The 13,860-nt window shown below is 39.0% G+C and overlaps 1 protein-coding gene across 4 annotated transcripts in view; it reads left to right on the top strand.

The window, feature by feature from the left end:
* The window catches only part of Cadps2 (calcium dependent secretion activator 2), a 501,414-nt gene that overhangs the window by 433,824 nt on the left and 53,730 nt on the right, over positions 1-13,860 (top strand). Inside the window, exons 19-23 of one of the 4 annotated variants that reach the window (XM_028762523.1) lie at positions 1,062-1,203; positions 1,314-1,433; positions 6,455-6,610; positions 7,869-8,016; positions 8,806-8,820. In XM_028762523.1, coding sequence (XP_028618356.1) covers positions 1,062-1,203; positions 1,314-1,433; positions 6,455-6,610; positions 7,869-8,016; positions 8,806-8,820 — 581 coding nt within the window. The remainder of the gene's footprint in view (positions 1-1,061; positions 1,204-1,313; positions 1,434-6,454; positions 6,611-7,868; positions 8,017-8,805; positions 8,821-13,860) is intronic. The other 3 variants (XM_028762525.1, XM_028762524.1, XM_028762526.1) reach the window with 3 other exon arrangements.

Below are 13,860 nucleotides of genomic sequence, written 5' to 3'. Positions count from 1 at the left end.
ATATATATATATATATATTTTAATGAATACATTTTTACCTGGAAGACAAAGCATTCATAAATGTATTTAGGATATATACACTTGAGAGACATTTACAATAAGAATGATCAAAAAATTAAAAATTCTTTAGTCTTAGCATTGCCAAATGTTGTCCTGATGAGTCCTGTCATTCTAGATCCAGCTTAACCTCATGCTGCTGTGACTGATGTTTTAGTGACATTGTGATCTGTGCATGGAGGACATGGCTCTGGGAGGTGATGGGTACACCCTGTCCTTGACCAAGCACAACTAAATATAAGGTTTATATAGTCACTCTACAAGGGGCATTCCTAACCTTAATTCATCAGACTAATTGGAAACTGAAAGATAAAAACAATGTAATGTACTGTTTTTAAATACAGAAGTATTCGGCCTGGAAGTGTAGGTCATTGGTAGAGTATTTACCTATTAAGCTACAAGCTCTGGGTTCAAACCCCAGAACCACAAAAAGTAACGAGCTAAATTGAACACTCAGAAACAAATCTCCAAATAACTAAAAAAATTGTGAACTGGAATATATACTCCCAGGGTCACAGCCACCCTCCCCTGTGAATTCAGAAGTGTAGTTCTTAGATATAATCAAGCTTACCTGTACAGTTGAACAAGTTTAGCATTTGCTTTCCTGATACACAGCCTAGCAAGGGGATTCTGGCTGTGCTTAATTGCTGCATTTACATGTGTCAGGACCTTCTGTGGAGGCAGCAGCTCCCTTGAATTTACAGTAAGTGGTCATGTGCCTATGTGTTAAATCTCTTAGAATGTACAAGCATACCACCTGCTTAGAACATTTTACAGAAATATAATCTTCTTTTGTTTTGACAGGCATATATGAAAGGCTAAATATAATTTTGAAGTAATCTCCATGATATTCAATATAAAGAACAGAATCCATTATCATCTCTATTCTATCAGTTTTACCATGTGAGACTCTTTTAGGAAAAAAAAATTTTTTTCCACCTATTTTTTCCCAAGTAGCTGATACTATCCCTTTGACAAACACTGTTTCTGCTTGCCTGTTTCAGCACTTCTGTGTAATGGAAAATTCCACAAGCACTTGCAAGAGATCTTTGTGCCCTTGGTTGTCCGCTACGTTGACCTGATGGAGTCCGCCATCGCCCAGTCCATTCACAGGGGTTTCGAGCAGGAGACGTGGCAGCCAGTCAAGTAGGTGCCCTGAGAGCATCCGTCTCAGCCCCGACCTTATGACTTTACCTCCAGCCATGTGTGGATATTGCTCATGGTGCTCCCTTCCCACATTGTTTGTTTCTTTACAGGAATATCGCCAACAGTCTTCCCAATGTAGCTCTTCCAAAAGTTCCAAGTCTGCCTCTTAATCTTCCACAGATTCCTAGCTTTTCTGCTCCTCCGTGGATGGCTTCTTCATATGAGTCCACGTGTGTACCCCTCACTTATTTCCTGGTGCTGTGTTAGCTAGTGCATGGCCTTGGCTGTGTTCCGTGCAGATGTGTTCCGAGTGCATGGCATTTATCATTGTTGACTGAGGAGTATTGTCTTTGGCTTCACTCTTTTTGAGGTTTTTTTTTTTTTAAAGCAATTGAGCTCAGCTTAGCATATTGACGATAAATGATCAAAAGAAAAAAATTACACTGGTTCGATGTTGCTTATGTTTATTCTGTGTGGCAGATGTCGTTTTTATTTTAACCCCAAGTTGTAGACTCTATACTAAGCAGTACAAACCCAAGGTTGACATGAGGTTGACACTTGTGGTGAGTTCAGCTTTCTTACTGCCCACACCGTTGACATTGTATATGGAGAAAAACATCAAAAGAAGTTTGCAGTTGTTTCATTGTGTTCTGGTTTTTTTTTCTTAGTCTTAGCATTGAAGAAGCAGAATTAGACCTTGCAGGGAAGCAACTGTTCATATTTTCCCCAGTACTAGGACATTGTTCTGTTGTTCCTTTCCTACTTCAGTTGGCATACCTTGAAATTATAAGATAGTCTTGATGACATTAAAAAGCATATTTAGTTACTTCACATTGTAGCGAGCTTGCAATAGCTAACTGTCGTTAGGGACAAGTACTCTGAAATTGAGTATGTCTGACCTTAAACCTTAGCTTATGAACCATAAGTCTTTCTTAGATTTCCTTTCCTCAGCAGAAGAGTGGTTGATTTCAAATATAAACATAGTTTTGTGGGAGAGAGTCAAAAACACTGGATAAAAGTATCTGGTGCATCCTAGGTTTTCTACAAATAATTACTACTACTGGAACATTCTAGATATCCAATCAATGGTAATTACTACCCTGTATTATCATTGTTGCTGGCTGTCCCCATTGTTATTATTTATAATTTTGCTCTTTTGAAAACTCAGAGCCTCATAAAAATCTAATGAAGTTATAAAGTTAATTTACAAATATAAAAAGACAGAAAAGTCTTTTGTACAAGATCTCACATTAAATCAATTAGCACAAACATTAGATTAAAAATACTGATAATTTATCTGAATATTCAGGATTTGCTGTGTTCTAGGTACAGTGCCAAGTTCTTTATCTCATTTTATCTTTATAACAGCTCTGTAAGGTAAGTATCACTGTCTCCATTTCACAGTTACAGAAATGTCATCCACAAGTAAATTAATAAAAGAAAGAAATAGAGTCTCATAGTAAATAATAGGCCAACTTTGACCCAGATTCACAACCCTTCACAGACTTCGATTTATTCTGCTTTCACAGAACAAACCGCTCAAAAACTTAACTAGCTTTCTCTCTCCCTACCACCAACCATAAAATCTGGTATCAGTCTTGTGTATATATACAGTCAAGAAGACAAATGGGGTGAGACCAAGAAAGAGACTGATACCTTGTGAAAATGTTTCGCAGGCATTACCCAAAACTAAACATCGCTGGACTGGCATGTCCAACTGGGATAGGATCTTGCATGTCAGTCTTTTTCTTAGAGACAAATTCTTTGTGCCATTGGAATACATAGAGTTGTTTCTGTGTGTGCTCAGAAATTACCTACATGGAATAAGGAACCTTTCTAAATTTATAATTTTGGCCTCTGTATGTTACCTGTCTTCTAACTCCTTCTCCATCTACATTTTACTAGGACAGTATGATTTGTGGACATTTATTCTGTGTGATTTAGTTTCCTATTTTGCTATTCTGTTCGCTTGGAGACTATGTGAAACCCAAACTTTCTCTTGCTGGGATCCTTTACAGAGTGATGTAAATATCAAGACAAGAATCATCTCAAGTGGGTGATGGTGCCTTTACTGGCATAAGCAAATAAAAAATATGTGATACAAGTTGATCACCATGATCTTACCAAGATTATTAGGTTCTTTGTTTTCATAGTGACCATGATTATTCATAATGTATGATGTTATCACGGTTCACATTTTAATTTGGTGTATGTTTATTATACAAAATGATAAGTTTTATTATGGAAGACTCACACACATGTATCATGTGCTGTGCTCTGGTTTTCTTCCCCTACCCTTCCTGTCCTCTCTTCTCCCAGTGGTCCTTTTCCTGTTCCCATTTTTTTTTACTTCTGCTTTCAGGTCTTTTGGATTTCTAGAGTCTCTGCTGTAGGTTTTTACAATATGTCAGTGAAATCTTGATCAGGAATCCTAGTAAACACAGTCTCTTTCCAGAAATTAGGGGTCAGATACTTGTAGGTCTTGGATATGACATCAAAGGTGGCCTTGGCAAGGTTGCCAAGGGTGACATTGCAGCCTCAATTGATGTGTAGTAGTCATCAATACTGGTTATCATCATTAGCTTCTTGGGCAAGGGGCAAAGACAATGTCAGTCCCTCTGCGAACAGGGGTGAAACGCACCAGCACAGAGCATCAGTGGACCGTCACCTTGCACAGAACAATGTGGGGCTTTCCAGTCTTGTACTGAACACCAAGACCAACGTGACCATTGTAGACCCCAATACTGACAAAAACCTTGAACCTTAAACTCTGCCTAGCCAGAGTCTGCTTCTGTGCTGGCATGAACTTTAGAACCTCATCCTTTAAGAATCTGCCATGGAAAAAGCCAATAATCTAGGATGCCTTAGTGGGCAGGGAGAATAGGTAGATCTCTTGATCGTCATGTCCTTGACCAGGTACCCCAGCTAGGTGGTGGGGATCCACTTGTTTTCGGTTTTACCTCCATGAGCCTCAACCACGACCTTGACCCCTAAGCATCTGAGGAATCCTTTCAGAGGCATCTGTGGTCTTCTAGTCCTGTCCCCACCCCCCAGATCCTCTAGGCCCTCCCACTAGTCCTATATCATCTGCCATTTGGTGTTTTCCAGGTGAAGAAGAAGAAGCTTCTTAATTTTATTTTTTTAAGAAAGACCCAGACAATTCCTCCCCATCTTTCTCTCTGAATATAAAGTCATCATTTGGGAAGGAGTGGTAGTACAGACACTTGTCATTAGCTATGCAGATAAATGTCATAAAGGTAAATTTCTACTGACTTAAGGAATTATATCAAGGTTCATTGTTTATATTTGAGTTCTCTAATCTGTAGTATTTTGAGGACTAGTCACTTATTAGAAATAACTTAAAATGAAAAGTTTCAGAATAAATTGCAGGTTATCTATACTAACTCCAGAGAAGACCTATTTATATTTTCTCATCTATTCAATTTTAACAAACAGTTATTATACCAATTAAGTTCCCAATTAAACACATTTACTGTCTCTAATTCTCACGCAGCATTAAACAAAAGAAAAGTATATTCAGGTCTCTCTAAAGATAGAGCTCACATTCTTGTAAGAAAATTTTCAATACAACTTTTCCTTGACTATAAGATATTTTGTTGTTGTTGTTTTGATGAAAATTTTGGTTGGTGGTGTACTGCTAAAGCAGGGACATTTCTAATGTTATGTCCCTCCAAAATTTATAAAGCACATTTGCCTCTTGCCAAGTATATTCTATTGAAACACAGATCTTCTAACTGTACCCTATGGATATATGGAAGTAGATAGCCTGGCCTTTTATTGTTCTTTTGTATTTTTGTACATATGTAAATAGGGTATTTCCTTACCCATTTTTCATAGTGGTGTCAGTATAACCTTGTCAGGTGTTTGATGAGGCTGTGTCCAGTGCACATTAAGGTGCGGAGACAATCAGTCAGTAAAATTCTGTGTCTGCTATTCAGTGTTGTCATGATTGGTCCCTTGAGAACTTAAATCTGAAGAGTTCTCAGCTAGACCAGGGGATCCTGAGAAATTCCTGGCAGAATGGGTCGGGGATAGCAACTTAAATTGGAGATAGAACTGAGACTCTGAGGCCAGGGTACAGGGCAGAACCCAAGCTTTTAATTAGCCAGGGCAAGAGGTGATTTTTCTAAAGCTCACTAATTAAGATATATTTAGCTAAACAATATGGTTGTTTAAAATAGTTTATTTTAAAAATTTCCAGTGTGCCTCTGTAATAAATGGGTTTTCCTCTTTCATTTTCTTTTGCAGAGTAAGAATAAAAATTTAGTGCAGTGTATTTGGAGCAGTTGTTAGAACACTATGAACAAATCAGACATTCCCCAGTTTGTTTTTTTGTTTAGCTTCTGTTTGGTTCTGATATTGTGGTTGAGTCTCAATGTGTTCTAATGTAGGAGTATTTTACTTTCAAACATCTGTCATCCTATTGGCTGGATGCTTGGCTTATGGAAAGTAGTAGTAGTATCCCTTGCCTGGATAATTTACGAATTCTTCTGCACATCACCGCCATACATGGTGTAAAATTATAGTTTCCTAGAGGAATTTTATCATCCTAGTGAATGCTGGCTTCACTGTCAGGCACAGAGACTCAAAATGTGTGCTTTTGGTCTAACTTCAAAGCACCTCAAATACCGTTTCTAGTTAGACCATTTCTGTAATGTTAGTTTTTAATTATGAGCTAGAAGCAGTACACAGCAGTTCAAACTGGAAGTAAAGGTTTGCTTTCTTACCTAGCCTACTGTTCCCTGTGTCCTAAGGCTCCTTTGTGCCCCACTCCTGTGGATAGAAAATCTCAGTGAGTACAGAGGCTTAGATGTGTGGATAACAGGAAAGCTACTCCTAGGTGTGAGCATATAAATTTTCATGCACATATAACACGTTTTCGGATCTTTAAGAGAAAATTTTATGTATTCATCGTTATCTTAAAAAATTGGTAAAGAACGTTAAAATGTTAGTCCTAATATGCACAACTTGATTTCTTTAGTGTCTGTACCCATGTTAGTCCTCTTTGTGAAACTCACTACTGCATTTATTTCTTTTATATTCTCTGTGGCTTACCTCATTAAGAAGTTGAAAGGAAGAGTTAGAAAGCTAACTGAAGAGAACACTGTTTCATGGTTGTGGTATATTCTTCACTGATGGCGTTATCGCAGAAAGGCAAACCAGTGGATGTGTGGTCCACGTTGTTAACAGAGGAAGTTCATGGTGTTTTTGTTTTTCCACTTTCTTCTAGCAATGGCTCAACAACATCCGAGGATCTGTTCTGGAAACTTGACGCACTGCAAATGTTTGTCTTTGACCTCCATTGGCCAGAACAAGAATTTGCCCACCACTTAGAGCAAAGACTTAAACTAATGGCCAGTGACATGATAGAGGCCTGTGTCAAAAGGTAGACGTGTGTTCCGAGTTGCTGCTTAGTATGCCAGGACTCATAATGCCGCTTTTTACTAAGTACCTGTTACTTAATTATCACGGGGAGGAATTGAGTAAAAAACCACTGTTTCTAAATGTACTGGACTTTCCATTCTCTGACCTTAGTCCTGGGAACCCATTAATTGATGAACTTAATCTGATGTTACTGTTTTCAGGTTTCCCACCCATTTATCTAATCAATAACACCCATGCCATATTAATCACATCCACCATGCATATCTCTCTGGGAGAAATGTGCTTTGTCTTAAGATCTTAAGCATTGAGTATGATGTCTGTGTGCAGTGAAGTGGTGTGAGGAGCTCAAAATTCGGTCAGCACCATCCTTGTTCCGAGGTTACTCACTGCTTTCTGGAATGGGCTAGCGACATCTGACAGGTTCCAAGTAACAAGATGCATTCCTCTGCACTCAACCAGAAATAAGTTACAGACTTTGGAGTCTTTCAGATGAGTTTTCCTTTTTAAACACAATCAGCATTGTATGCTAATAGGTCAATCATGTGTCCCCAGTGCCTTTGCTTATGGTGCATTTATATGGGTCTGTGAGCTGTGGGAAGTACATCTGAGTATCAGTCAAATGTTTATTGGAACAACTGAGGATGTCTCAGCTCATTGAGCCAAGAAAGTCCAGTTCTTAGAATAATGCGAATACCCTCCTATAGCAAGATTATGATTTGAATTCTTTAATTTTCAAAACTCAACTGTGAGTCTCAGGGCTCAAAGCTGTGGGTCAGATTAAGGGGGTGTGGGGGGGAGACCAATCTAACTCACCTGTTACAGGGTTTTACCTGCAACTTCAGGCATTTGAGAGACAATTTAAATGACAAATAAGAATTGTAGTTTTCTGTGGTTTTCTACTTGGAACTTAGCTTAGAGAATAAGTAAAATGGTGATTTGACTTTCATGGAAAACCTTTGACATAACCAAAAGCTTCTTTTGGGTGTCTGAATCATCTTGAATAGCTACCCAAAACTAGAATTTAAAATATTATGGCGCTACCCATGTCCTTCTATTAAAAAAACTGTCACAGTCGAACCTTTATTTGAGACACCAGCAAAGAACATCCCCACCTAGCCCCACCCCCCAGGCCCTACTCCCTAGCTCCACCATGCTTCCCTGTCTGTAACTGCACGTCTTATGCGATCATCACGTGACTTTTGCAAACCAGCAGGGTGTCTGTCAGGACGTCTTACTGTAGTTCATGTTTTAATAACTAGAACAAGAACTGCATTCGAACTCAAGCTGCAAAAGGCAAACAAAACCACCGACTTGCGCATCCCAGCTTCCGTGTGCACAATGTTTAATGTGTTAGTTGATGCTAAAAAGCAAAGCACCAAGCTGTGTGCCCTGGATGGAGGACAGGAGGTAAGTCCGAGGGAGCAGTAGTGCAGCCAGGAGGAGCCTCTGCTCTGCAAGCCTTCTCCTTTTGTATATAAACACTGCTAAAACTTTCCAAGTGGCCTATAATTTCCCTGTATACCATTTTGGTGTTGACTATTTACATAAACCTTGCTTGTTACATGCAAATGGGAAAGCTAAAAACCTGTCTACTTTGCTTATACAAATTCAGAAGTCTCAGAGTTTGCATTCATTTAAAAAGAAGTCACAAAAATATAGCATAGGAAAAAATCAATTTACACAATAGCTTTCATTTTGGGGGGCTCAAGTAGACACTGTTTCTTATTTAGCTGAGTGAAGTGGTTCAGTGGGTAAAGGTGCTTGCCAGCAAGCCCAGTGACCTCAGTTCAATTGTCGGGACCCACATAGCAGGAGAGAAAATGCTACAAATTGTCCTTTGACCTCTACGCCATGCCAAAGCACCCATCACCACCCCCACAAACACAAGCACAAAATAAATTAAACTGCAATTTAAATTCAGTAAAATGCTAGCTCTTTTTATTAAATATCTCATTATTTTGCTTTTAATTTTTGTTCGTTTGTTTGTTTTAAAAATCAAACCTGTACCATCATCTCTCATGATTTGTTCCTGGTGACAGGTGAGTGGAGGAAAATGGAGCTGTATCTTGCAGGCTTGGATGTTTACATTGACATTTTGTGTCTTTTCTGTTGTCCTTACTTTTTTTTTTCATCATTTCTTTGTTCTTCCCTATGTTCTCCATCATTATTTCATTTTTCCTCCATCACATGATCCAGTTTAGGAATCAGTGGGTAAGTATCTTGGTTTGGTTTCCTTTGGTTTGGGTTGGGTTTTTGTATGTGTGTGGCAGGAAGCTGTTGTTTGGTTTGCTTTGGTTTTTTGGGGGGAGGGAGAGGGGGAGGGAGGTGCACATCTTTATTTGAGAATTATGTACATTTTTATCTTTGTTTCAAATTAAAATAGTGGTCTATTTCAAGGTATTTTAGCTTTTAATATGTACAAAGTTAACGGAGTGTAAATACATTTTAAAGGATGTCAAACAGACATTCTTCTCTTGGGCTGCAAAACCTGCAAACTTATGTTTTAAAAAGATAAAGTTACTTAAAGCCAAATGAATTCACCATCCTTAAATTAAAGTCTAAATAAGTATAGAGGCAGAGTGGTTTAATAGTTTCAATTGTGTAGATACATTTTACACTTCCTGCAAAATATAGGTTTTTAGATAACAACAAAGCCTATGACTGGATCACCCCTAAGCATTGATACCAGGAGGCCTCAAACCCCCCCCCCAGGTCACTTAACACTGAAGAATATGAATGTGGATTTCAACAAGACACAGTCTCCCAATAACCCGGGATGTAAGCATCAGCCTCCTCAGATAGGGAGGAAGCAGTCTGCATCATGAGACCCATCCCCACCCAAAAAAAAGGTTGTCCTTGAGTGTTACCCAAACCTTGGAGATGCGAGGCCCTCAAATTTTCATGTATACATGATTGGCCAGGTTGTAATCAGTTGTTGTCGTTAGTATTTTTTCTGCTATGACCATATTAATTCTTATAAAGTCACTCTACTGAAACTCAAGAGCCAAATAGCAGGCCACCATCACTTACATAGCTAGCAATTTCATAAGGACTTCACTGACTACAAAGTGGACTAAGAAGACCTCCTGTCTGTGAGCTTCATTCATATATAGCCCATGTTTAGGTATTAGCCATTTGGACTTCATATGTTCATTCATATATGCTTATATTTTACTATGTGTGATTTAGGAGGAAACATATTTCTAATACCATATCATACAGTCATACAAATATATATGTAAGTAGCTGATCTTGCCACCAGTGTTACAGAATTTTCAGTAATTATCACTATCTGATCACATACAACATGATTTATTATCTCTAATTATCCAGATGAGTTGACCTGACTTGAATGCCAGTGGCCCCTAATCACCTCTTCATGCTTTTCAGATGCAAACCTTGACTATCTATCTGAGATTATTATCTTATGTGTCTTCATAAGCCCACTCTCTTCTCACCTAGATTATGGAATCACCTTCCCATAAATACTGGGTGAATATATTAGTTCTTATTTTAGTATGCACACAGTACCTGACAATGTACCAGGCACTTGGTAAATATGTATTGAGTAAACCAACAGGCTGGTTAATTGCCACTGCTTTAACTTTTCTCCCTCTGTAAGAAACAGTTCATTCTAGCATTGAAGAAGAAAAGCAGCTGCTGCGTCCACAAATGACAGTCACGTGGTCAAATGCTTTCTTTACGTTAAGAAGTGAATTGGTTTGAAGAGTAATCTGCTACTGTTCATTATGTCTCCACCTGTACCTTCTCACCAGAGACAATTAGCTCCCTACGACTTCACACAATTAGCATAGTTCAAAATATGCAGGTGTAAAACCTATTAGCAACTCTGAAAAGTGGTAAACAAGTTCAGAAGAAAACAATCATATATGCGGCTTTACATCGCCAATAAATACACTTACAGAATTAGTTAGCTCCTCCCTCCCATCAGCCTCTGTGTCTCTGTCTCTGTGTCTCTTTCTAAATTGTTAAAAATTAGTACAGATATTACACATACAAGTGATTAAGTAGACACCATGTTCCATGAAGCAACAAAGTTGTTGACAAGACCAGATTACTGGACATTTCAGGACCATGTAAAACATACACTACATAGTTAAACCTAGCAGAAATGAAGCTAACTCACCAAACTACATTAATTTGTTATTAATATGTTTATTAATATGTTAATTTGTTATTAATATTTGTTGCTGAAATTAAAAAATCTGTCCATTCCTGCCCACATCAAAGGCCTGCCTGTGTTCCCAGGTTGCAATTCTATTTTCTTATGTGCCACATGATGCGAAGTTGCTCTCCAAGGCCCAGAATAGGATTTAATGAAGTGATTAGTGAGTGAATGGTCTACTCAGATGTTTATAATGAGTCAGCAAACTCAGGCCAGTCCCTCAGGACAGATGTTGAGATCATAAAACCGTCACATTGTTTAGAACCTGCGTTATCCATTACTCGCAGACGACTGCCTGTGCTGTAGACATCCATTTGCCCTGAAGCCACTTCACCTTGGTCTCATTGGCTGAGAATGAGGATGTGGGAGCATGAACAAATTAATGGGGTCACTCAGGGGAGCAAGAGGTCCTTCTTCTACAAGATTAGTTATCAATTAAAGGAGAATGCTCCTCTACCCAGAGCAAGCCAACCAGTCCTACCAAAATGCATCTGAGAAGCAGGGCCGAGCTGTAGGTTGAGCTAGCATTTGGTCAGTCTCCATTTCTAATACATTTGCATGCGAACAGGCCAGTGAAATGATGATATCCACCTGATGGTAGTGATGCCAGGATTTTCAATGTGCCTGGACTCTGAAGCAAGGACTTCTAAATGGTGGTCAAAATGTAAACTGACATTTTTCAGAAGAAGCAAGGTTTAACCTGTTTGCTTTTGAGGACAGTTAGAGGAAAGAAATCAACTTGCCACTGGGCTACATCGTGCCATCACTGGTACTTAGGAGAAGCAATCCAACTATAAGAATATTTTAAAGTAAAAAAATGTGAATGTTTTTAGAAGAATGTATAGAGGTTTTGGAACTTAGGAGGTGCTTGTTTAGTAAAGTGTTTCCTGTGCAAACATGAGGGCCTGGATTCAGTCCCCTGAAAACCCCTGAAATTTCCTGTGGTGCAGGATTGCTCTCTGAGGGCAGCAAGGCAAAAACAGAAGAGCCACCAGGACTTGTTGGTTAGGAGAACTAGGCAAATTGGAGAGCTCCCGACCAATGAGAGACCCTGTATCAACAAACAAGGTGACCAACTGCTGTGGAATAGCCCAATGTTCACTAACCCATACGTGCATGTGTACACACACGTATCACACATGTGCCCACACGTATCACATGTACACACACCACTTACAGAAGTTTCTGTAGTTGAGGATAGAAGACATACCAAATTTTTTATCAACAATGTTGTCTGTTCTTTGAAGTGGGAAGCAACATACCAGTTTTAGCTTAGGCAATAGAAATAGCTTTGCAGAAAAATTATGTTTGTTTCTATTGGGTGATTTGGAGTGCTACTTTTTAATCTTTGGAAGCTACCAGGTCTGTTCAATAATTGATGAGCTTTTGTTTGATTATGTTGGCATACTCACACAACCTGTACAAAAGGGTTCTGTCTTTGCAGAATGGATACATAAAATAGGGATATTCACACTGCATTCTGCCTCATGTTCCAAGATGTTGGAATGAATTTATAGTAACAAACTCCCATATTGTGTAAATCTAGTGACCCCCGTATTTGTGTGCCTTTGGAGAAATACATTAATGATAGATTCTCTTTAATCCATTTGTTTTTTTCAATTTAATTTTATTCATTCTTATCAATCCATTTCTATCTCTACTCCTTTCTTTTCTGTTCCTTCCCTCTGTCTAGATCAGGTAGCAAAGGAAGTTAACAGCGTCAGGTTGTACATTACCAGAATTTCTTAGCTACTAAGGTCTATTGATTTTTCTGAGTCTTTCAATAAAATGAATGTAAATGGCTTCTTTAGTGGCTATCACTGATTTAAAAATTGCCAATGCAAAATCCAATGCAAAAACTTAATATGTAGACCTCTATCGTCTTACATGTAATAGCATTCTGAGGATATTTTGTTTCCTTAAAGTTAAAATATGGAAGCTGCAGAGATGGCTCAGGGGTTAAGCATTGGCTATACTTCTAGAGCAGGGGTTCTCGACCTTCCTAATGTTGCAGTCCTTTAATACAATTGTTCATGTTGTGGTGAGCCCAACCATAAAATTATTCTTGTTGCTACTTTACAACTGTAACTTTGTTATTTTATGTATAGCAATGGAAATATCTGTGTTTTCTGATGGTCGTAGGCAACCCTGTGAAAGGCTCATTCTACACCCAAGGGGTCGCAACTCATAGGCTGAGAACCACTGTGCTAGAGGCTCCATGCCCTCTGCTGGCCTCTTGCACCCTAAGCATGAAAGTACTGCACAGGCATACATGCACCCATACACATAAAAATAATTAATAAAATCATTTTTTTAATGTTTAAAGGGTTAAACTATGAGACACATGGCAGCTAGAGCCTTGAGGCCAAGACATATTTGAGAACACCTTTGAGAGTCCAGATGTCTCAATAGCACCTCCCTAATGTAGAGTGCTTTCCATTTTAGTGGAATGCGGGGAGTTACATGCCTATCTTCTGTGTCTCTTTTAGTTCAACTTCCCAGTGGGGCCATGACTGCCATTCCATTCCTCTGTACTGCAGGACACAGGTCTGGAACAGGGGACATGAAAGGAGAGAGGCAGAGCTCATCTGCGTTAGCACCTTCTCCACCTAGTTATTTGAGCTGCTTTAGCAGGATCTGGGAGACCCTTTGCAAAGGTTATCTGTTGGGTCTCACCCTACAAATCATATAGTCTGAATTCTGAAACTGTTAACATTGATCCTGAAATATGTCTATGACCCAGAGCGTTAGCTATTTAAATAGGTCTTGACTACCAACCAGTCTTCACTGGTCTGCTTCAACTTTGTTTTTCTTTATTGTCCCATTTTCAAGCCCAAAACAGAAATTACAACTCTCCTACAGTATAAATTCACCCACTAAGTCCATTCCCTTTGTTCTCTGGGGAACAAAACTTCAGGAGTCAGCAAGGCTTTATTTAAGTGAACCGGACAAGTGGTACACAGCCAGAAAGCTCAGCGGTCATGTGCATGCTGCTAATTTGAGACCAATGTCAATACAAATACATATAGGGTCAGAGGGGGGGGAGGGGGAGGGGGGGAGGGAGG

The sequence above is a fragment of the Grammomys surdaster genome, unplaced genomic scaffold (assembly GCF_004785775.1).
Source record: "Grammomys surdaster isolate TR1022 unplaced genomic scaffold, NIH_TR_1.0 134, whole genome shotgun sequence".
Taxonomy (NCBI): Eukaryota; Metazoa; Chordata; class Mammalia; order Rodentia; family Muridae; genus Grammomys; species Grammomys surdaster.
This window is presented reverse-complemented; position numbering and strand designations above follow the sequence as displayed.